At 40.7% G+C, this 22,250-nt stretch overlaps 1 protein-coding gene across 2 annotated transcripts in view; it reads right to left on the minus strand.

The window, feature by feature from the left end:
• Positions 1–22,250, minus strand: part of MYOM1 (myomesin 1) — a 127,430-nt gene that overhangs the window by 57,291 nt on the left and 47,889 nt on the right. For both annotated transcript variants that reach the window (XM_084849795.1, XM_084849796.1), the window contains exons 6-12: positions 21,432–21,524; positions 11,634–11,722; positions 11,462–11,527; positions 9,123–9,287; positions 6,060–6,221; positions 2,419–2,560; positions 553–752 (exon numbers count right to left, since the gene is read on the minus strand). In XM_084849795.1, the coding sequence (XP_084705921.1) occupies positions 553–752; positions 2,419–2,560; positions 6,060–6,221; positions 9,123–9,287; positions 11,462–11,527; positions 11,634–11,722; positions 21,432–21,524 (917 nt within the window). The remainder of the gene's footprint in view (positions 1–552; positions 753–2,418; positions 2,561–6,059; positions 6,222–9,122; positions 9,288–11,461; positions 11,528–11,633; positions 11,723–21,431; positions 21,525–22,250) is intronic.

The following is a 22,250-nucleotide window of genomic DNA, read 5'->3' on the forward strand; positions in this document are numbered from 1 at the left end:
CATCCCAACCCTGCCCAGGCCAAAAATGTTGAAGAAAGTGGATTTCTGGTTAGAGCTCTGGTGTGAAAGTGATCCTGGACAGCAAAAATAATTATTTTGACCAAAGAACAACAACTCCATTATCAGACTTGAAAAGCTTCCTTTGACTATGAAGGCAAGGTTCTGGCAGCCTATCTGACTGGAGCGGTATGAAACAAGAGCATCGGTGGGGCTGGAGAAAACATTATGCTACGTATATTTTAGCACAAAGCTGCCATTCAAAATTTACTCTCTGTTCTGGTGAAATTATCCGTCAGAGCTCCTTTGTGAGGAGCGTTCTGATTCTGGTCCCTATGCTGGGTATTTCAATTAATGACTTGTAAGCAGTGGATGCAAAGAAATGGTATGAGAAATATGAAAGAATTTTTTCTTGGCAAATTCCACTTTGAACAGCCAAGAGTTTGCTTTACTATTGCTCCCCCTGGTGGAACGTTCCTGCACTTACTCTTCACCCCGTCTTCCAAAAATGAGAATTCCAATCATCTTGAATAAATACATTAGGGAGGCTCTTACTTCTAAGCCTAGCCCTATCAGCAGGATCCAAAGCGGCCACAGGCTCTGAAACGCGGGAAGGAATGCTTATTCCAGCATTATTCACAGCTCGGACTCGGAATACGTAGGAGCGCCCTTCTATTAAACCTGTGACAGGAAAGCGAGCAAACTTCACTGGGGTCTCATTGCACTGGGACCAGTGCTTGGTACCAACTTCGCATCTGAAAGAGGGAGAAAAAAAAGCAAAACCCTTTACCAACGCAAGGAAATCATGAATATAGCCCCAAAGAGTTGCTCACGTGCAATACCGCTTTCAGTGTACCTGTTGACTGCATTGGATATATTGTTTAAAAACGATGCACAAGGATGCTAGAAGTCAGTTATTCTAAGTGGATGCTGGTGTAGCCTCACTCCCCTTTTGCAAAGCAAACTAAAAGGAAAATATATAAAAGAAGTCCATCAAACTAATTCACTGCGGAACAACAGTGGGAGATGGCTATTGCCTTTGTCCTGCTTTCAGGCTTCCCATAGGCAGGTAATTGGCCACTATGGGAAACAAGATGCTGGACTAGATTGGTTTGTTCCAGCAGGACTCTCTCTTCTCACATTCTTAGCCACATACAGTGCAAGGACGGGGACAAGGGGGAGGAGGGAGTCACAGGCTGTTGTTCAACCCCCATTCTCTCTTGATCAGAGGCCTCAACCTGGGGTGAGTTCAGCCCACTTGCTGAGCCGTATCAGCCTTTCCCTGCACACATGTGTGTATTAGAATTGTATGTGTACATGTTAAACAGTAATGTGTGAAGCAGACTTCATTCCTTCAGATTACTCAAGTACAATTTTAACCAGTCAGGTTTATATATAATATTTCATGACCCCTTTCATACCTTCTCACCCACACGTTCACTCTAAGCATGGGGGGGGGGATTCTGACACCGGCTCCACCTCTGATCTCTGTGCATATGGCCAAAGGTCTGAGAAGGGGCAACTATGTACATACAGCTCTACATGTGCAGGTACCCATTTTTAGACTGTGATCTCCATGTACAGAGGTTGGAGTTGGGGCCAGTAGAGCATGCTGGGGTTGGCAACTGTCAGGAGTGCCCTGGCAGCCTCTTTCAGTAGATCCCAATAGCCAACCCAAGACACAGACGAACGGATTCTTTTCAAGGCTTTAATCCTTTTACAACATAATGACTCTTTCAGATGCTAATCACCAGCGACTAAGCAAGGAACAGCAGAGTAGCCTATGCTCCAAGTAGGCAGTTGATCCCTGTTTGAAGGAGAATCACTTGAAAACCCTGAACTTATGGGCTAGGGAGAGATCCTCCCTCTTTCCCTTGGGTCCACGGGACGCAGCCGTTGCTTGCACGCCAAACGGGCTCTACGCCTCCTTTCAACGCCCTCCATCGCTCACTGCCAGGGTCACTATCTATCTCAGGAATGCCGGCAGGAGGAATCTCTGCCAGCTGCTGTGTCTCTGAGGGATGAGCTGGCTCCTCTCCCACAGATTGCTGATCCTCCTCAGAATCAGAACTGCTCTGGGGTTCTATCGGCTCAGTTTCCACCCTGACAGCAACATTCTGGCAGGACTGGTGGGAAATTGGTGTGCCAGCTAATGCTATTGGCATTGCACTAGTGTAGTTTACATTAGTGCCACGTGTTTTACATTAGTGGTTGCACCCTGCTGGATACTGCCCAGGGTTCTAGTAAAGAAAAGCAGATCCCACAAGCCTGACATCTGCCCACCATTGCACCTGACACACTGGGATCCATTAATAATGCGGAAGATACACTGATATTTTCAAAAATCAAGAAGTCTTTAAGGTCATATTGTCACCAAGATGCAATTTCAAGTTGCAATTTCATTCTGGCATAAATACTGACTTATCAATGAAGTATCCCAAGACTGGACTTCCCCCATCAACAGCTGGCTGTTTCCAAGAGACGATGACATAATCCTTGTTAGCATCCAAACACTTCACATCCAGTGGAGAACCAGGGGCTCCTGGTATATCTGCATCAGCATCTGTATGGATGCAGACAAGTATTTTAAAAATCTGAGTAACCATTAACTTATATTTATTTAAAATATTTATTGGCTGCCTTTCAGGGCAGAAGCCCTCCCAAGGCGGCTCACAGCAATAAACTTAAGACTACTCTTTAAAGGCCAAAATATGTCTTTATTATATTCAGAACTGGAAGTTTTATCTGTATGGTTCTAAATCTCCACTTAGTGATGAATATTGACTGAATGGTAGGATTATAAAAACCACAGTCTCATTAAGCCTTGTGGAGAAGTTTTATTTATTTATTTATTACATTTTTATCTTGGAGCTTGGGGTGACATATGTGGCTCCACACACCAATTTTATCCTTACAACAAACCTGTGAGGTAGGTTCGGCTGACTGGTAGTGACTGGCCCTAGAAAAGGGCTGGGCAGAAGGCAGATCTCCAGAAATTTGGAACTTCAACTCCCAGAGGTCCCTGCTGGGACAATCATCAGGAAAGCTGGGAGTTGAAGTCCAAAACATCTGGAGATCTACTTTGGCCCACCCTGCCCTACAGCACCCAGTGAGCTTTATGGCTTTCCCCAGTCCCAGTCCAGCACTCTAACCACTGTACCACACTGGCTCTCACAATATCTTTTAAATATTCTTAAATGAAACCTAGATAGTTCTTATTTTAGAAAATGAATCACAGAAGTATAAATTTGCAGAGCCTATTACAGGCCTGTGTGTGAGAATTCTTATATAGAACATGATGATCTATTTGTGCAAGTGACACTTATCTAACATTTTAGAAGCAAACTCTGTAGTAAATATAGGAAGCAAACTTTTTTATGTAAATTCATCCTCATTTGCAGCATAGTACCCTTTCATATAGTTCTGTGTCCTTTTCCAAAGTTGTTATAAAATGGAAGGTGGGAGAATAGGAAAATTTCACAAGCCTTCTAAGAATTCTGTATAACTAGGGTTGGGGGAGAAATTAATTTGGTTCACATTTTTATACAAACCAATCTAATTCTCATTTCCCAAACTAATATGTGAGCCAGAATGCAATTATCTTTTACTTTTTGCACTTCTCTGAATTTTGTGATGCAGTACTCTAACAAAAAAATGCATATAAAATGCATACGTTAGGGGAAATTGTGTACAAAAATGCATACATCAGGGAAAATAACTTACAAGGACACATACATTAGAGAAATGCTTGCAAAAATGCATAAATTTGGGTTAAATACATACAAAAATACATACGATTTTTTGTGCATATGAAAATGTATACAAATGTTTGTGTGGGCCTTTTTAAAAAATTCACAGAATAATGTGGAAACAGGAAAGAACAAAAGATGTGAGTGTTCCAGCAAGTGAAACAGACAGATTAGTCCATTGCTATGTATGACAACACTTCCAGAGAGATAGATATTGTTTCTTTCATTATTTCAGTCACTTTTCCTGATAACACCTGGCATTTCTCCACTTCTAATGAACATGCGTTTGCAAACAACACAACCACACTCAATTAATTTCACCAGTGGGCAACTCAGAACTGCCTACCTGGTGCCCTCCAGATGTTTTGGACAACTCCTATCATGCCTGACCATTGGCCACACTGGCTGGAGCTGATGGGAGTTGTAGTCCAAAGCATCCAGAAGGCATCAGGTTGGGAAAGGCTGTTCTACAATCATGTTGCTTCTTCAGGAGAGTCCCCCGGTTTGTGTTTTCTAATGTGAAAGGAAAATGCTTTAAAGATCTAGTACTGTCCTTACAGAAAATTGTTAATGGCTAACCAATGTTTCAGCTGATTCAGTAGCTCCTGGTTTTGGTGAGATCACAAATGACCAGCCCCTGGGAATTCTCTCTAATTTGTGACCACATAGTATACACTTCAGCCATGTTCTGCAAAAGGACTGTTATCTGCATTTCCCTGAGTTCTGCTGAACAGGGCAAACTGGCGCCATTCTGGGCTTGGTCATCGAGCCAAGAATTTGAAGAGCCTCCAGGGTTGGCATTACTTTCTTCAGCTGCCTTCAACAGCTGAGACTGATATAGAGTCACTGCATGAACCACTGAAATGTGATCACATCAACACTTGTTCAGGAGACATACAAGCACTTGTTGGAGGGACATTCTCTCCATAAGAAATTGTATTTGTTGTACAAAAATCTAGAACAAACTAATTCAAGTAAAGTAAAACAACTATTATTAGTCATCACAGTCCAATGCATGTTTACCTAGAAGTCCCACTATGTCTATAGGATTACAGCCATAATTCTTAATTTAATTTAAAACAAATGCTTCAGTTTTCTTCCATCATAAAACCATACAGATTCTTGGAATACTTGATCCTATTGCAGTTACTACATGTTGCAAGTTGCAGTTCCCAACCATATGTTTGTCTCATAACACTAATGCAAGGATAGGGGATATTTGCAGGGCAAAATCAACAGCTGAGAGAGGTGCTTTACCCTTCCCCTGGAATTCAGCCATTGTCTTCTAAGCTGTTCACTGTGTTACCATTTTCATCAAGCCTTGACCCATTGTGGAGATATTGCGATGGGCAGGGCTGTAACTGCTGAATTCCTCTCTGTGATACAGCCTTTTATATATAAAAAGGCCTTTTAAAATCTTAAAGATCTGTTCCACCACAGCCTCCTCTTCGTTTTCCTAATAAATACACACTTCTCTTTTTGCAGTCCCTTCTAACTGCCTGTTTACAGTTTCTCTTTTCTGCCTCTTTGACAAAATACACCATCTGTATAGACATTCTGCCAGTTGGAGAAGTACTGCATGGATTGAGCCATACGAAGTCATACTTAGTGCCCAAAATGCTTATTCTTTCTATCTTTATTTATAAACAAAACACATTCAGCTACAGTCCTCTGCACATTTAACTCAACAGACTTACTTCTGAGTAGACATGTACGAGATTGTAATGCTAAACTGAACACCAGCCTTTGGCCTTCCTGCTGTCTTTTTCTATCTCACATTTTCCAACTGCCCAAATAAAATTTTGTTTTATTTTAAAACCCTAGAGCTCTGTTTTAAGAAAACACAAGAGCTCTGCTCAAACAACAAATGAGTTAACATGCTCATGTAGTGAGCAAAATAACCTTTTTGAGAGAGGATATGATTATTTCAAAGCACTGGGGAGTCTTACTAACTGTGCCTGTTTTATGTAATTTTTTAACATGGATTCCTATAATTTCCACCACCACATACTGGGGACTCTAATTGGAACTGGAAATGAGGACTATATGGAAGCTTTATATTTATGTATGTATGTGCTTGTGTTGTTGAAAGCTCTCCACTACTACCACCACTGGCTCATAGTTGGACATAACTAAAACTTACCTCAAACAAAAACATAAGCACTGTACTTTATATAGATAAATACACACACACATGCTCTCTCTCTCTCAGTCTCTCTCTCTCTCTCTCCCTCTCTCTCACACACACATGGTTGAAAGTTTACCACCATTACTACCAGCTCTGACTCATACTTTGGTATCACTAAATCTTACCTCTAACAAAAACATAAGCACTGTAATCCTCATAGTAATCTCCCATTATCACACGGAGGGTATAAAGACCTTCATCCTCTTTGTTAGCATGAGCCAGGGTCAGTGCAGCTCTTTCTCCACTCCAATGCATCTGGACCCATTTGGATGGAGAAATCAGAACTCCTGCAAATGAAAGAGATGCAACTGAATAGAATCTATTCCCATATACAAATGGAAACGTTCAACTTTAAATAACTTCCTATCCAAAGCAATTATCCAAAGTTAAATAGCCAACTTTATCTTCTCATACTGGTTTATGTTTATGGGGCAGTATCCTATACTGTTGTTGTGCTCCTGCTCATTCCATTGCACCAATGGAACCCACCACTAGTGCAAGGGGGTGCGGGGCTAGTACTTTGTAAAGGAACCCTGGAAATGAGCGTTTCCGCTCATTTCCGTATAGCGACAGGTCAGCAGTGCTCCCTTCTGTGAGTTCTGCTGACCTGCCCCGTTCTGGAAACAAGTGTTTCCGCTCATTTCTAGCTGCTTTAAGAACCTCTAGCTCCCTGTTGTGCTAGTGCTGGGTCCAGCTGGCACACAAGCACTGTAGGATACTGCCCAGGCCCTTTAACAATTTAACTCCTTGAACCAATTTGTATGAGTCCCTGGCTGACCACGTGGAAAAGGAGCCAGGGAAGGAATCATGCCAATTGTCACTAATTCCATTTCGGGGACTATCCAACAGAAACTTGTGATCACATTCTATACCGTTGTCACAATAAGAATAAAATAATCATCTTAAAATGTGGCAGAAAGTATTGTGGTTTGACTGCAGGGAAAATGTAATATTGCCACCACAGAAGTACAACCACAAGAGAAGATGAGAAAACTATATGCAACAGAAGAGTTATAAAATGCACATTTATTGTGCGTAAACCTGATAAAGGTCAATGTCTTGGTGTCTCAATTCAATAGGCTTTAAGAAATTAGTTCCATTTCATCACATGGCTTCAAATAGGGCCTGAACAACAATGTGGAAGAGGGGCTGACCAGTTAATCAGACAGAGACATTGTCTATGTCTGTCCTTTTCAATAATCATGATAAAGTACATACAATTTACTATAGTTTTTAATGAAGAAAAAATATTCCTTATTCTGAATAATCTAATGTTTTGCAACTTGTTTCCTGCAATAATCTTTAATAGCAAGGACAATTTAAAATGATTCTTTTTAATTCTTATGTGAATCATTAACAGTGTTATGATTTCAAGTTTTAGTTAATCAGTTATTGGGAGACAGGTGGGTGGGTTTAAATTTGTCATATATTTTATGGATAAATATGAATAGGGCCACAACATTAAACTGATTAAATTGGGCAAGGCATTAATACACAGTCGTTGATTCTTTTGCATGTATGTACTTGTGGCAGCTGCCATCTCAGAAGAGGCTTCTCTTACACTTAGGGCGCAATCCTATGGGTGCTAGACAGCAGCTAGACAGCCATAGGTTTTTTCATTTTCTGGGAACTGACCTCAGAGCCAGCACTCTGAGGTTGGTTCCCAGAAAACTGCCTCCCTGCTCCTTCCCCTGCCACTTCATAAGAGGTGCAGTTTGTCCCTGGCTCTGGGCTCAGAAGACCAGTGCAGAGCGGGGGGAAAGGGGGTGTTCCTGGCGGCAGGAAGGGGATTGCAGAAGCGCCATTACAACACTTCCTATGCGCCATCTAGCCTTCTCTCCCCGCCCCCCTACTCCAAGGTGCCCTAGCTAGACAGCTGAAATCGTCCATCTAGCCGCAAATGCAGGGTGGCCAGAGCATGGAGAAGATCCCCTCTGTGCTCTGCCTGCCCTGCATTGGATAGTCAGTCGCCTCTGAGTTCAGATTGTGCCCTTAGGAAAGAATACTTCTATTTATTTATTTATTATTAAATTTATTAATCGCCCATCTGGCTGGTCACCCAGCCACTCTGGGCGATGTACAACATACAATAAAAACAGTTTAAAACAATAAAATTCTACAATAAAAACATTTTCTAAAATACCCTAACCTTCCCCAAATGCCTGCCTGAACAACCACGTTTTTAATGCACGACGGAAGCTCATTAAAGAGGGGGCATGACGGAGTTCCCTAGGGAGGGAGTTCCACATAGTGGGCGCCACCACAGAAAATTGTGAAGATTGTGCTTTCTGCAACACATGCATACATCATCTAAAAACAAAGAAAGTGTGCTCTTTTCTTCAAAATGACTGACACATTCGTGTGCAAATTTATGAAGATTTACTGACTATTAATCAATTAATTGAATATAACTCATACAGTTAATTAAGATTTCTTCTGTTGTGTGACAGCTCTAAATACCAACTGTCCTTGCTGTCATTCTTTTATATATAAATGACAGCTTAAGAGGTACAGTTTCAGTGGCCAGGAGCATCATTGAGCATCCCCTATCTCCATAAATTACCTTGTACTAGGTGTTCAGTGAGAGCAATGATGTCCCTTTCACCTGCACAATGGATGCTAGTGACTGTGGAGTCAGAGTGAGCAGTGCAATCTGAGAACACAAGGGGTAGTACTAGTGTACATCCTAGTATTCAGCCTTATCACATTTTACTTTCTTTCATGGGATTCTTCAAACCCTTTTCCTACAAAGCAGAAACCAAGAAACTTCTTATGCAGATATAGCCTAAGAGTGTTTCTACATGAGCCTTTTATTGTGTAGTCATGATTGTAGTTTGTGTTTCCCTTACAAAATGTCATCTTCCTCCAGGGCCTCTCCCATGCTTTGCAACCCTTATCGCTCTTTTTTTCAGATCTAGGAAAGTGCAGAATTTTTCTGAATGGCATTATATTTATAGGGTGTAATTGCGCAATTCTGCTATACTGCAGCACTATCTAGTGGGAGTATAATGAAACATACAGAAAGGCAGAGAAAGAAAATCCCAGAAAAAAAGGACACATAAAAGAGCCAAGCTTAATCCCCCAAAGAATCTGGAAGCAGAAATAGGATAAAGGTGCAGGATAAAAGCCTCATGTAGAAATGCCATAAGTCAAACAAGGAACAAGGTCATTTTGCCATGCATACTTACCATTCCTGTGCCACTGGATTTCTGGCTGGAAACGCTTGATGTCAGGGTGAATGATAACTGTACAGCCCAAACTCATCGTCTCACCCTCTCTTCCAAAGGAAACCTCAAATGTATCCACAAAGTGGATCTCAAACCTGGAAGCATAGCCATATGGAGTAACACCAACTGTAAGAAGGAAAAATGTGCTTATTCCCTTTACCTTAATCAAAGCTGGATCATTCACTGGTAGACTCATATCGTTGTTTTAACTCCATGGTCAATTTTTCAACTACCTAGCGCTGAGATCCACGTGTAAACAGATTATGAAGGCTTGGACATGACTGGATCAAGATCTAATGTAGATAGTGTAATGGAAATGACCTACATTGGCCTGATTTAAAAAAATTGGTCAACTAACATATTTCTAAGGACTACAAACTAAGGACTACAAACTACAAACAAATTTTAAAAGTCTGCTTGAGTGTTTGGTCTGCTTCACACATAATGTTAATCCATGATATGGGTTATTGAATTCTGGGCTGTTGTGATGTACAAGCCCAGTGGCACTAACAAACCATGGTTTGTTAACCATGAACAACCTAGAAAGAGAACTCATGGTTTGTTGTTGAGTTGTGAACTCTAGGTTGTTTAAACTATGTGTTATTAGCAAGAGAAGTTAAAAAACAACAACAACCCAGCCACTTTACATGACAGTGCCGCAATGGCATTTGGGATACAGGGAGGGAGAGGAGAGAGGAGGGAAACAAGCAACCCAGAAATTGAGAAAACAAAGGGCTTTCTCGTTTGATCAAACCCTGGTAAGGCACTAAACCATGGGCTAAATAAACCATGGGTTAGTGTTATTTGTGAATGAGGCCAGTCTGTGTGTGTTTAATTTCATTTTAGGATCAACGTTCATCAACCAGCAGCAGAAGTCTTAAATCCCACTCACCCTATGCATACTTTAGATGGATTTCTAATTTCTGCCAGGCAACTCCGTGAGGTGTGCAGTTTTCTGTACCTTTCCTCAGTCCAAATAATGGATCTTAAGGGCTCTTAGTTTAAAGCCTGGCTTAATCTGCATGAAAAGTGGAGATCTAGTGATGTTATCATCTCTGATTGGCTGCTACAAGCCTGGCCTTGTATTCCTGTATCCAGAATCGATTGGTCCAATTCCAAAAGTGGATTTGGCTCTCCCTTCTCTCTATTTGACCACATCTATTTATTTGAAGACAGGTCTGGGAAATTCTAACTGTGATTCTTTGGCTGGACAGCTTCTAATTTGTGAGAACTTACATGGGCTACATTTCTTGTTTCCTTGACTGAGGACATGTGGCTATTTCCCTTAAGAAAAAGAGGTAAGTTTATGGTGAACCATGCTAGCCACAAAATAACAGATCAGCTTTTTGCCTTCAAAAACTGTGTGGTTTTTATAATTTTTCTTCCTTTTACTTCTCAGTGTCATGTTGAAGTAAATGATTTCCATTATAAGAAATTCATTTTGCAGTCTTTGGGATTATAAATCTTTGCCTTTCCGTGTCACACTAGGGGTGCAATCCTATGCTTGTTTGGACAGAAAAAAAAGTCCTATAACTCCCAGGGAATTGTAAGAATGTTTTCTGTCTAAACAAGCACAGGATCGCACTCTAGGTGTAGGTTACTAGCTTTGTTCACCAAATAACACTGGAGTTCATTTGATGGGAGAAGGTCAAAGTGGCAGCAAATCTCAATATATATAAATCTAACGCGTTAGAGGTCAGGGAAATGAATGAGGGAGATTAAAATATAAATCTGTGCTCCCATTTCTGACCCAGGTTCATCAAGCCACAAAAATCAGGTTTATTTAATCCATGATGGTTCACATTCTGAATTAGTTTTGGTGTCCTCCACACCAAATTTATAGGGTTTACTATGGAGTAGATTCTGAAAAATTAATCTCACAATACAACACAGATGCCAGAGAAAGGCAAGGGCTATAATGGGATCTTATCAGTGTGAAATTGCCCTGTACAGAAACATTCTATCCAATCTTAATGCTTAAAATAAAGAGCTTAGAAGCAGAATACATGGCTGCTGCCTGCATTATCAAAGGCTTTAAAAGGAAGGCAGAAATAAGCAGTCTTCCAACAATAACAATATATATTTAATATTTTTAGCATAAGATAAAACATTAAGAAATATTATTACTTGAGACTTTCAGAAGAAAAGAGTTTGCTGCATCTGCTGATAGTGTGGCATTATCTGTGTCAGTCTCTTAAAAAGCACGAGTAAAACTTCCAAGAACGGACACCTTCAAATCACATCCGTGGGCAATTTGTTAGGATTTTACTCACATAGTAATTGATCAGCTATTGACTTACAGCTCAGGGGCAGTGTGGCAGTTCCTGCATGGAAAAAACTTTCATCAAACTCTCCCTTCTTGTATCCTAGGGAAGAAAAGGGCAAGAACTCTAATTACTCATCACCTAGCAAGAAGAATTGTTAACATTCAATACCAAGAAAATCCAAAGAATGCATTTTTGGCAAACCTACTCTTTACCACCACAGAAGCATAGGCGGACAGCTCTCCTTTTACATTCATGGCAGAAGCACGATACTGAGCCGTGTCTTCAAAATCACATCTGAAAAGAATCAAGGATTAGGAATAATGTCAATGTCACCAAAACAGTGATGATCTACATTGTTAAAAGAATCCTTTCTCCTAACATCACTAGGCAAAACATTGTTCAGTGTTGATAAGCATGTTTGTATCCTATAGGACCGCTCATTCAACTAAATGAAAATGTTAACATGAAAGAAAAGGAGTACCACTAGTTTAATGACTCTGAAGTAATTATATAGTAGAAGTCTGAATGAGAAGTATGAGTATGACGGTTTTTTAAAAACAGGTGCGGTCTAGAACAGGCAACTTGCTCTTAAAAAATTAAGAGGATTGAATTTGCCCCATTGTCAGCTGGATCTAAATATTGTATTAATGTTTCATTAATTTCTGTGACTTCTCTAGTTTATTCCTTAATACTTACCAGCAACCAATGTGGCTATTCACTTCGGTATAACACTACACTAGATTTTAATTTTTCTTCCTTCTTCCAACATTTCAGCAGTATTCTTATCCCTAGTACATGCAAGCAAATTCTTCACATTCCTTCTGGCTCTCCTATCAAACAAATATTGATTCTGTCCCAACACTAGAAAAGAATCCCACTTTTTCTGCTGAATTCAGATGTTGGACACCCAAAGTATTTTAAAATTCTATATAGCCAAGGTCAGATATCAGCCAAAATCTTTCAGTACACGGGAGGGTAGCAGGGATCATGTAACAGGAATACAGCAAAGTAGTTAGAGAGCTGGTAAAAGGGGAGATGCTGGAATGTTATTGAAGGGTTCAACAGAAAGAGAAATGAGAAAAGCAGCTGTTAAAGGGTTTGTCTTTTAGTTCTTTCAGCCTTACCTCAGGTTCTTAATACTTCCTCTTGGGAACAAATTTCTCCACTAAAGCAGTTTCTTGTGGACCTTTTTTCTTCATGGAACAATTTTGTTCAGTTTATGGGACAGGGTTGTCTTTTACCAATGAAGAAATAGGATAGTATGCTTCATTGCACCAGGAAAATATTTTCATGGGGTCTCATGTCCTCTGCACTGACACAACCCAATCTTAATCCTTAACAATATTTTGATTTTATCTTAAATCTCATGAGCTTTGTTTGGAAGGAGGTCAGCACCTTATTCGCCTAAGCATGGATATGAGACTAAGCAAGAGAGAGACGATGTATAGGGAGTGAATCTTTATGCTACATCAGTGACAGACTGTATGGGCATGGTAAAGAGCCAAGGTAAAAACCAAAACAGCAGCTTGTATCCCCCAAGTCATCTGTGTTTGACTGGAAAGAACTTCCACTTGCACATGGGAAGAAGAGGTTGTCAGTTTTTTTTTCACCAGTTCCCATTTCCCCACCTGCTTCCACCCGTCAGCTGCAGTCCCTGTCCCAGACTGTATGTAATTCTGGGCACTATATTGCTGAATTTGTTTTTGTATTCACAATCATAGGGTGTTTTTTTTTTTAATGATCTCATGATGGATACATACTTGAACATTTATGGGAGAAGCACTTCTTTACATAACTTTTCTGGAACATAGAATCTTCATAGTGCCCAAAAGAGGTTATGTGGATAATGAATTCCAACTTAATTCCATGTATACTGAACCACGTTGACAGAATAAACTTGTGAGTGAAAAAAATGCATTAGAAGAAGCCCGAAAGAACGAAAGAACTTGAAATGATCCTAGGCGTGTTACTAAATCTATGTCTACAGAAGAACAAAATTGGCCTGAAAGGTATGTTTAGCCTTGCACAGGAGGAACCTTTCCTTTCCTATTTTCTATTAAGTGCTTAAAAGACTATGTTCTAGTTAGTGGGGGAAATTATTATTTTCTAATGTGACTTTCAGAGTAGGATTAGGATCCACCATGAAGACAAGAAAAGAACAAAAAAGCAATTTTAACTGCTTACTTAATGACCTACTTTCTGATAACAACGCTGTAGAAATTGTTGTGGGGGGCAGCTTTGTAAGTTTATTTTTTAATTCTGAGGCCTGAATATATTCCAGTATTATATGTAATTACTTAGTTGAGAACTTAAACACAAACAAAAAAGGGCAGTTGGATGTCAGATGCTGAAATAATTATCTTGCAAAGCACATAACCTGTAAACTTCCTTGGAGCCTTCCTCCACCTTGTGCTCTCCAACTGTGTTGATCTACAGCTCCCATCATCCACAGCCAGCATGACATTGGACAAGATTGCTATAAACAGTAAGGAAGTCCTATTCCTTGAGCATCTGGGCTAGCATTGTTCAGAAATCCATGGATCAACATAGATCAGTCAGAACCAATACTGATTCATGATGCTGTGTCCCTTCTCCTTCTATACCAACATCTTGATATATCAGAGCAATATTGCTTCAGAGGAGGAAAAGGAAACAGGGAAGATCTTGCAAGAGAGAAACATTGTGCTCCATATCCTATCCAAATATACCAGATTATCTTTGGTGTAAGTAATGAAAAGGTTCTAGATTACTCCTACAGCTCCAAGCTGTAGTAACCTGCTCTTAAGGAGCCTCCAACTCATTATGCAAGAAATCGATATTTGGGCATAAGTCCAGGCATGATGCTGGCCTTCATGCCTGGTGTAAGGTCTCTCTTTGCTGGTAACTGCCATGGATTGGACTTTAGCACAATACCAGGGGAACTGGATTATTTTTCAGGCAATGCAGGAGAATATAACCCAGCTGCTTTCACCTTCTCAGTTCTGTGAAGAAAAGGGTGATGACTCAGAAATCAACTACTTTACCATATATTTTATTTGAAACAAAAAGAAGTCATTAAAAATCCAAATCCAAACCACGCTTGTATGTCAACACCACATGCACGCACACACAAAATAAAAAGGGCTGGCTAACATTAATTCACTCTCACTAATCAAATCTGGCTTATCAACAATCTCATTCAATTAACGTCACATAGATAGTTCCCACCATCAAAATAAGTTCAAGAATAAGAAGGGTTGGAGACAAGTCTTATATGTATTACTTAATTCACTGATGGCAACCTGCAATCATGTTGCAGTTTTACTAAAATTCTAATCATGTTACACCAAAACAAATTTTAAAATCTCTCTTGAGGCTGCAGAGAAACTGAGAGAATAGGAACATAGGAAGCTGCCTTATACCAAGTCAGACCCTTAGTCCATCTAACCCAGTAATTGCCAACAGACTGGCAGAGGCTCTCCTGAGTTTCAGGTTGGGTTCCTTCCTAGCCCTACCTGGAGATGCTGGGGGTCGAACCTGGGACCTGAACCTGGGACCTTCTGCATTCAAAGGCTATGCTCTACCACTGAGCTACGGCCCCTCCCCAAATATTGAGTCTTTATCCACACACAGTATGCTATGGGATCCTTCCAGTGTATGCGTGCACACGTGTGCGCACATAAAAATACAGTTATTAATTTATGATGGTGACCAAGATGTCTTTCCTCAGAGTGGGGAAGTTACATTTTCCCAACAACCTACATGTCATATTCTTTTGCTGGGAAAATGTCATTCTTCCTCAGTTCATCTATTGCAGTTTGGAGCATTGTGTTGGACGTGGCTGTCAGACTGTCACCAGCTCTTACCAGATAGGGCCTATGACATCACTAATAAGGAGCACCTCCTTCCCCTGATGCGTTTGCTAATTTTTTTTACATGTCAAAAGCTTAATTTATTCAGCTTTACTTCCTGCTCCCCCTGGTCTAACATTAAAGTGGCAGAGGCTTTTAAAACAAAAATATATTCATGAACACCAACAAGGGTATTCTGTTCCGCCCCATAGCAATTCCTAGCTATTTAAGGACACTTTCCTTTTTCATCTTTCCTCCCCCTTTTGGTGTTGTTTCTTTTAAGTTTGTGAGCTCCTTCTCAGCACAGAAGTGCATATCTTGTATGTTGCTTTTTCATGCACTGAGAAAGCTCTTCCCATGGCAGCCACCCTAGCCTGCAAACATGGGGACAGGGTATGATACTACTGATGGGCTATCTGGTCAGATACTATATACTGTAGATATATACTATAGATATACTATAGATACTAGATACTATATAGCCCAGATACTATCTGGGCTAATACTAGCAACACCCTACAAAGAAAATCTGTCCTTTCGTAACCTAGAAATGTCCTCTGCATTCTCCATCTCTACACACACACACACACACACACACTCACTCTTCGGGCTGCTTTATATATTACAAAATGCCCATGTAGAAGGCACTTCCCCGTAGGTATACATGTGCAGCTTGAGCCTGGCTTGTCACACCTCAGTAAGCCAAACATTCTCTCTCTCTTCTTCCCAGCCTCCCCTACATTTTATCTTAGGGGTACAAGAGCAAACTCCCTGATAACTTGAATGGAATTATCAGCTGTCTCTCCAATGTCTACCAGGCTGACTAAATGTCACACACGTCTGATTTGCTGGCTTCGCAAGCTTTTTTGTCTGTTTTTCTAGTTTAGGACTTAGCATCCAGTAGGAAGCAGCATCTCCAAAATAAAAGGAATACTATGGTGCAGCAGCATTTTTATGCCTATTTCACTCTTTCTCCTATGCAGACAACATTACCTGTTCACAACCTGAAATTATCTGCATCTGCCATGGAAGCAGGTGAGGATCAAATATAATCCAAGACCAAACAACTTTCATGCAGAACATCTGCAGTAGACTGTGGTACACGTGGGGTATTTTTTCCGCTATCACTACGCTGAAGGAAGCCTAGAATTCTTTTCACGTTACATGGAGTTTGCTAGCTTCACTATCCCAAATACCTCCTACTAAAGCTCTCTGTGGCTTCATTCATACATAACACCAAACCATAGTTTGGCACTACTAGAATAAGTCTGGAAGGAGCCTTGGACTTTTGTACTCCCTCACTTCCTTATCTCTTCCCCTCTTACTCAGAATTATTTTTAGTTACTTCCGGTGTGTTTTTTGGACAAACCATACCTCGCCATTACATTGATCCAGCAAACTATGGTTTGCTTGTTTATATATATTATGAAACATACTCCACCTTATCTCTGGTGGCTTACAATAAAGTCAGTAATTTAGCAATTAAAAACATCCTTCCAAATCACAACGTAACGTAAAACATTGATTGGGCAGATTAGAAATATAGTAAATAAATAAATAAATAAAATAGCTACAGAAAGCAATTTCACAGCATCAATCAAAATATCCAGAATAATTTTTAAAATCAGAACCGATTAAAACAGAAAATTAAGATTACATATTGAATGCCTGACTAAAAAGGAAGGCCTTTACCAGCTTCTGGAAGGTCATTAATAATGATGAGCGACCAAGAGAAGGGAGTTCCAGTACGAAGGTGCAGCCACCAAAAAGCCCTCTCTCCAGTCCCAACTAGATGCATCTCAGGGGTTGTTGAGACACACAAGATGGCCTCCAAAAATGATTTCAGTAGGTGCGGTGGGCAGGCTTGTACAGCAGAAGGTGGTCCTTCACATATCTTGGTACTAAACCATTCAGGTCTTTAAAGTTCATCAGCAACACTTTGAACTGTCAGCATGTGTGACAGGAAAATCCTCAAGAACAATCAGAAAGAGCTATCCATCAGCCTCTGGGGTGGACCATCTAATAGAATGTCTGCCCCAGTAGAGGTCTGGGATGCTCATGAGACTAAAGCTGACCAGGGAGTGATCTGACCATGACAATGGAACAGTATTAAGTCATCCCACCCCAAGATCTTCCCAACTCCATTCAGCACTACCATACTCCAAAGCAGCCTCCCCAACCAGTCTTCACAGCACTTTAATTGCCTAACCACTCCCACCCCCATCCCCCCAAACCTGGCCTTGTTCCCACCAAGGTCTTTTGGTTTGAGGTTAACCAGAGAGTGACACTGCTACTGTCTCTCTTGGGATCCATATGTGACACCTTGGTAAATACCCCTCCCCACCAAAAATAGCCACTCTAAGTAGCAGCTGCCTTACTCCATGGTCACACTGCTGATCTCTCACACCCCACCTCCCATTCCCTCCTTACAGTAGCACTTTGATCAAGGAGAAAAATTGTCCCAAAGCCTCTCCCAGATCAGCAGAAACAATGGAGAGCCACTTGCTGGTGCTGTCTCTTCCTTGGAAGCTACGGCTGGCACCTGTGTAAATACTAGTGCTGTGCCAAATATTTCAATTCTTCCATTTTTGGAAATTCAGGGGGGTGGGGGGCGAATTGAAAACTCATGAAAGAGGCTGGGGAGGTGAGAATTTCAAATGATTTTCTCCTTGGGGAGGAGGACAGGATTTCCACTTACCTTTTTAAGTGTAGGCAGTAGCTGAGGGATCTTCTATTTCTTTTTTCTTTTACTTTGAAAATGTTCCCTGTACTTCCAGCAGCCTGGAACTCTTTAAAGAGAGGCTTTTCCAGCCTGACAGCTCTTCTTGAACTCCCATGAGACCACGTGACCTCACCCTCTCCAATAGGGATTCAGGAAGTGCTCCAGAGCTGCAGAAGTCTCTCTACAAAGCAAGAACAAATGGGGCTTGTAGAGCTTCAGAAAAACTCTGTTCTTGCTTCCAGAGGCTTTCTACAGAGATACATTCAGGAACACCTGTTGGTGGGCTGCAAGCCTCTCTGCAAAGAGTTCTGTCCTGTTGCAAGCAAGAACAGGGTTTTTCTAAAGCCCTGTTTGTTCTTGCTTGCAGCAGCCCAATACTCTTTGCAAACAGGCTTCTGCAGACGAGGAGCTCTTCTTGAATGCCCATGAGAGAGAGCAATGTGCCGTGGTCTCATGGGAGTTTAGGAACTGCTGCTGGGTTGGAAAAGCCCCTGTGTAGAGTCTCATGCTGCTACCAGCGCTGGGGGTGTTTTTACAGTAAAGAAAGAAAGAAGATCCCTGAGCCACCTCCTAAACTTAAAAAGGTATGTGGAAACTCTGTCCCCTCCCCCTCCCCAGGAGAAAATTATTTGAAATTCTCCCCCTCCCCTCCAGGAAAAATACTGCTTCTTTTTAAGCAAGAGAAAAAAATCCCCCAAAATAGGGGACAGGGTTCTGCACAGCACTAGTAAACACCCCTTCCAACATAAGTAGTTGCTCTAGGCAGCAGCTGCCTTACTCAATAGTCAGGACTCTCCACTCAAGTACTGGCGTCTCACATGCTAGCTCCCATTTGCTTCTCCCAGCAGTGCTTTGATTCAAGGACAATACTGTCCAAAAAGCCTCTCCTGGATCAGTTTGTGCTTGCCCTGCAAGCCAAGATGACAAATCATAATCAAACTCTGGCTTACAATCCTGGTTTGTCAGACAAGCACGAGACATCGTTCAATTACCCCATGCAATTCGAATTACATGAGTGAGAGTGGGGACATGTTAGATGGTTCTTCCTGCTCCAACGTGTCCCCATGCCAGGCCCCACTACCCTCCACACATTGGAGGGTGAGTAGCTGCAGTGGGAAGCCTCTGTATACATGTCAGCTCCCCATGTGATCTAGAACCCTGATTATGCAAGTTTTAGGGTTTACTAAAAGCCAGGAAGTAACCATTACTCTGAGCACATAAGGGGTGGAAGGAAGAGGACAGGATGGACAGAGCATTTAAGCCTGAGACTCTTTCCAGACTCAGTGCCATGGTTTGGCATTAAGCATAAACTACGTCACTGTGTAAGTGTATATCTGGCCTGTTCTTTGCATCAAGACAGCTATTCCTAGAACACAGTATAACCTCAAGCAGGTTTACAGGCCACATCCTTTTATTTTGTGTGGCTCGTCACTGATGTAAATTGTATGAATTGTATCATTCGCTAATCGCAGCAACTGTGAGATTGAGTTTGTTTTAAAACTTTTCTATATAAATAAAGCCTCTTTTCCAGATATTCTGGAAAAAGCAGTGAGAGAAAGGAGGGAAAAGATAACAAGATCTCAGAAAATGCAGGCAAAAACAACATTTCACATCATTATAAATAATATATTAAAAACAGATGCTTACATTACTTATTTTTAGCATTAGTTTAACAGCGATAGAAGACTCTACATCAGCATATTTGAGACTGGATTTCAGAGGAGGCATGCAAAAATGTGAAATTAAGGCACTCAGAAGTGTGATTAGTCAACAGAATCTTCTGATGGTAAAGGATTTTCTATAGCAATGTTCCATCTACCAAACCAAAACAATCATCTCATATTCTAAAGAAAAATATTGAACCAGAACATAGAGAAGAACAACCCCTATATGTTTTGCATGTTCCACAAAGTGTTGACAGACCAGAATTACAGATCTCAAACTATGTTTACATACTTTCTACCTTTGTTGGCACAGCTAGTTTACTACCAAGCTCAATAGAAAAGGTTGATGTGAGTGTATCATGATTTAACTGGTATCTTTTACTCTACCTGTGATCAAATTATGTATATTTACTAGGAATAATTGCATTTGGTTGGACTTACGTCTGAGTAAACATACACTAAATCAGGTTCTAAGACTTTATGCCATAGACTCATAAAACATAAGCTGTTCTGGCTGCCAACTCCTAAGAAGAAAGCTTTACTAACATTTCATTACAACACTATACCCTTTACGAATTTTTTCAGGATAACATGTGAATAATTTGCTTTATCAATCTCATGTCACATTGTAGGATAACCACACCATGTCTTTTAATAGATCAAGAAGATTTTGGTGGCTTTGACAAATTGTTATTGTCCCAGAAGGTCAAGATAGCATTGAATCCAGATCTTCCTCCCACATTTTCCAGGGTTACATCCCATAAACATATACACGTTTTGTTCTTCTAGCAACAACATCCCAGAATATGTAGCTTGAGCAGGACCGGCAGGTTTTCTTGTGCCCCCTGCAGTCATGGGAAATCAGAATTTATGAAGGTCCCAACACCAACAGGATCTGTGGCTTGTCAACCATGCTTTTTTTTTTTTTTTTTTTTGGTGTCTTCCCCAGAAAGAGGCAAAGGAATCACAGGACTGTGCTTAAAGTCAATATGGAGTCATAAAAGAGAGTCGGTCTGTAGACACTTATCTGGGAGCAAGTCTCATTGTATTCAACAGGCTTACTTCTGCATAAATGTGTATAGAATTGCACTGTTAATGTGGGGAAATTCTGGTAGCTTTGAAGGCTCAAATGTGCGGTAGACCCAAGTTCTTTTATCAAAATTAATGATCCCATACAAGGATTGTGAGATTTCTGAAAACAGGCCAAGCTGTATTACAATGGCTACAGAGATGGACAATTCCAAGCTCATAGAAGGATTAACTTTGGGGTCCCCCTTCCATAGCCAAACTCCAATAAGCCTAGAGCAAAGGTGGGCAACTTGTGGTCTCCATATGTTGTTGGACTGCAACTACCATCATTCTTCACCATTGGCTACTTTGGTTAGGCCTGATGGGAATTGTACTCCAATAAGATCTGGAGGCCACAAGTTGTCTACCCCTGGCCTAGAGGGCAAGGCAGCAGAAATTGTGCAGCTTTTTCCATTAGCTTAACAGGCAGTGGTTCTTGTGCTAGATCATATAATCCTGATTATAGTAGAAATGGACTGAGGAGGCAGTAAAGGCCATCAAATCTATTTCAGCCTCAAATTTGTATAAGATTATTTAATCTCCTGTACAGATGAAAACTAGAATAGTTTCCATTTCAGCAGATTTATCCATTTTGACATTGCTAGCTGTACAGCACCACCTTCAAAAGACACTATTGTATACACATACACACTGGAAATGGATTCTAAATCAGGAGGTTAAAGGTTTTTTTTAAAAGAAGCTATCTGCTATTTCCTTACTTGTTAATTTCCAGAGAGTGCATCCCATACCGACTTTCAATTGCATACTTGCCAGGATGAACATGGACATTGATGGGAACATTATTTTTGTACCTATAAAACACGAAGAAGAAATGAACAAATACATAAGCGCCAATGCAAAACAACACATGCATAGCTCAAGTTAGATTCTCAGAGAATTACCTATCAGCTGTTTAGCAGAGAGGAGAGTGAGGAGACCAAATCCAACCACCTCCTTCACATTCTTAACAGCTGACTAGTGGTATTTAAAGTATCTAAGTGAGAATACTTGTGCACAGAGGAGTCAGGCGGAATTCCATTCACATAAGCCATTTATACATATGATTCCCCATCTAGCCAGAGGAGGAAAACAATGGGTTGGATGGCGATTTAGTCATTCTTATTATTAGTCATTCTAAGAATGACTAATAATATAACCTTACATGGCTATATTAACTTGATTTCAGTCACTGATACTTTAATTTTAAGGTCTTCTAAATTCACTTATTTGATTTGAGTGTATTATAACACTGTCTTTTCTTGGATATTCAACACAAAAAGAGACTTCCAGATGGGGTTTTTAAGGTGTTATCGGCTTGCCTTGCTAGTAGGATTTTTTGGACTGCCCCCACAACGTTGTTAGTCCCCTGCAGTTGTCCTGTGTCAACCCATCAGCTTCTCCCATATTTTCTCACATCAGGGAAAACCCATTAATTATTTTCTGTTGCACCACGATCACCAAAAACTACAGCAGTATTGCTGCCTGATTTCAGGACCTTGTGGTGTTTTGTGGAAGTGTGACTGTGTAACATGTAAGAT

The sequence above is a fragment of the Heloderma suspectum genome, chromosome 4 (assembly GCF_057233095.1).
Source record: "Heloderma suspectum isolate Gila_16-S chromosome 4, 16-S_ref, whole genome shotgun sequence".
In the NCBI taxonomy this organism is placed as follows: Eukaryota; Metazoa; Chordata; class Lepidosauria; order Squamata; family Helodermatidae; genus Heloderma; species Heloderma suspectum.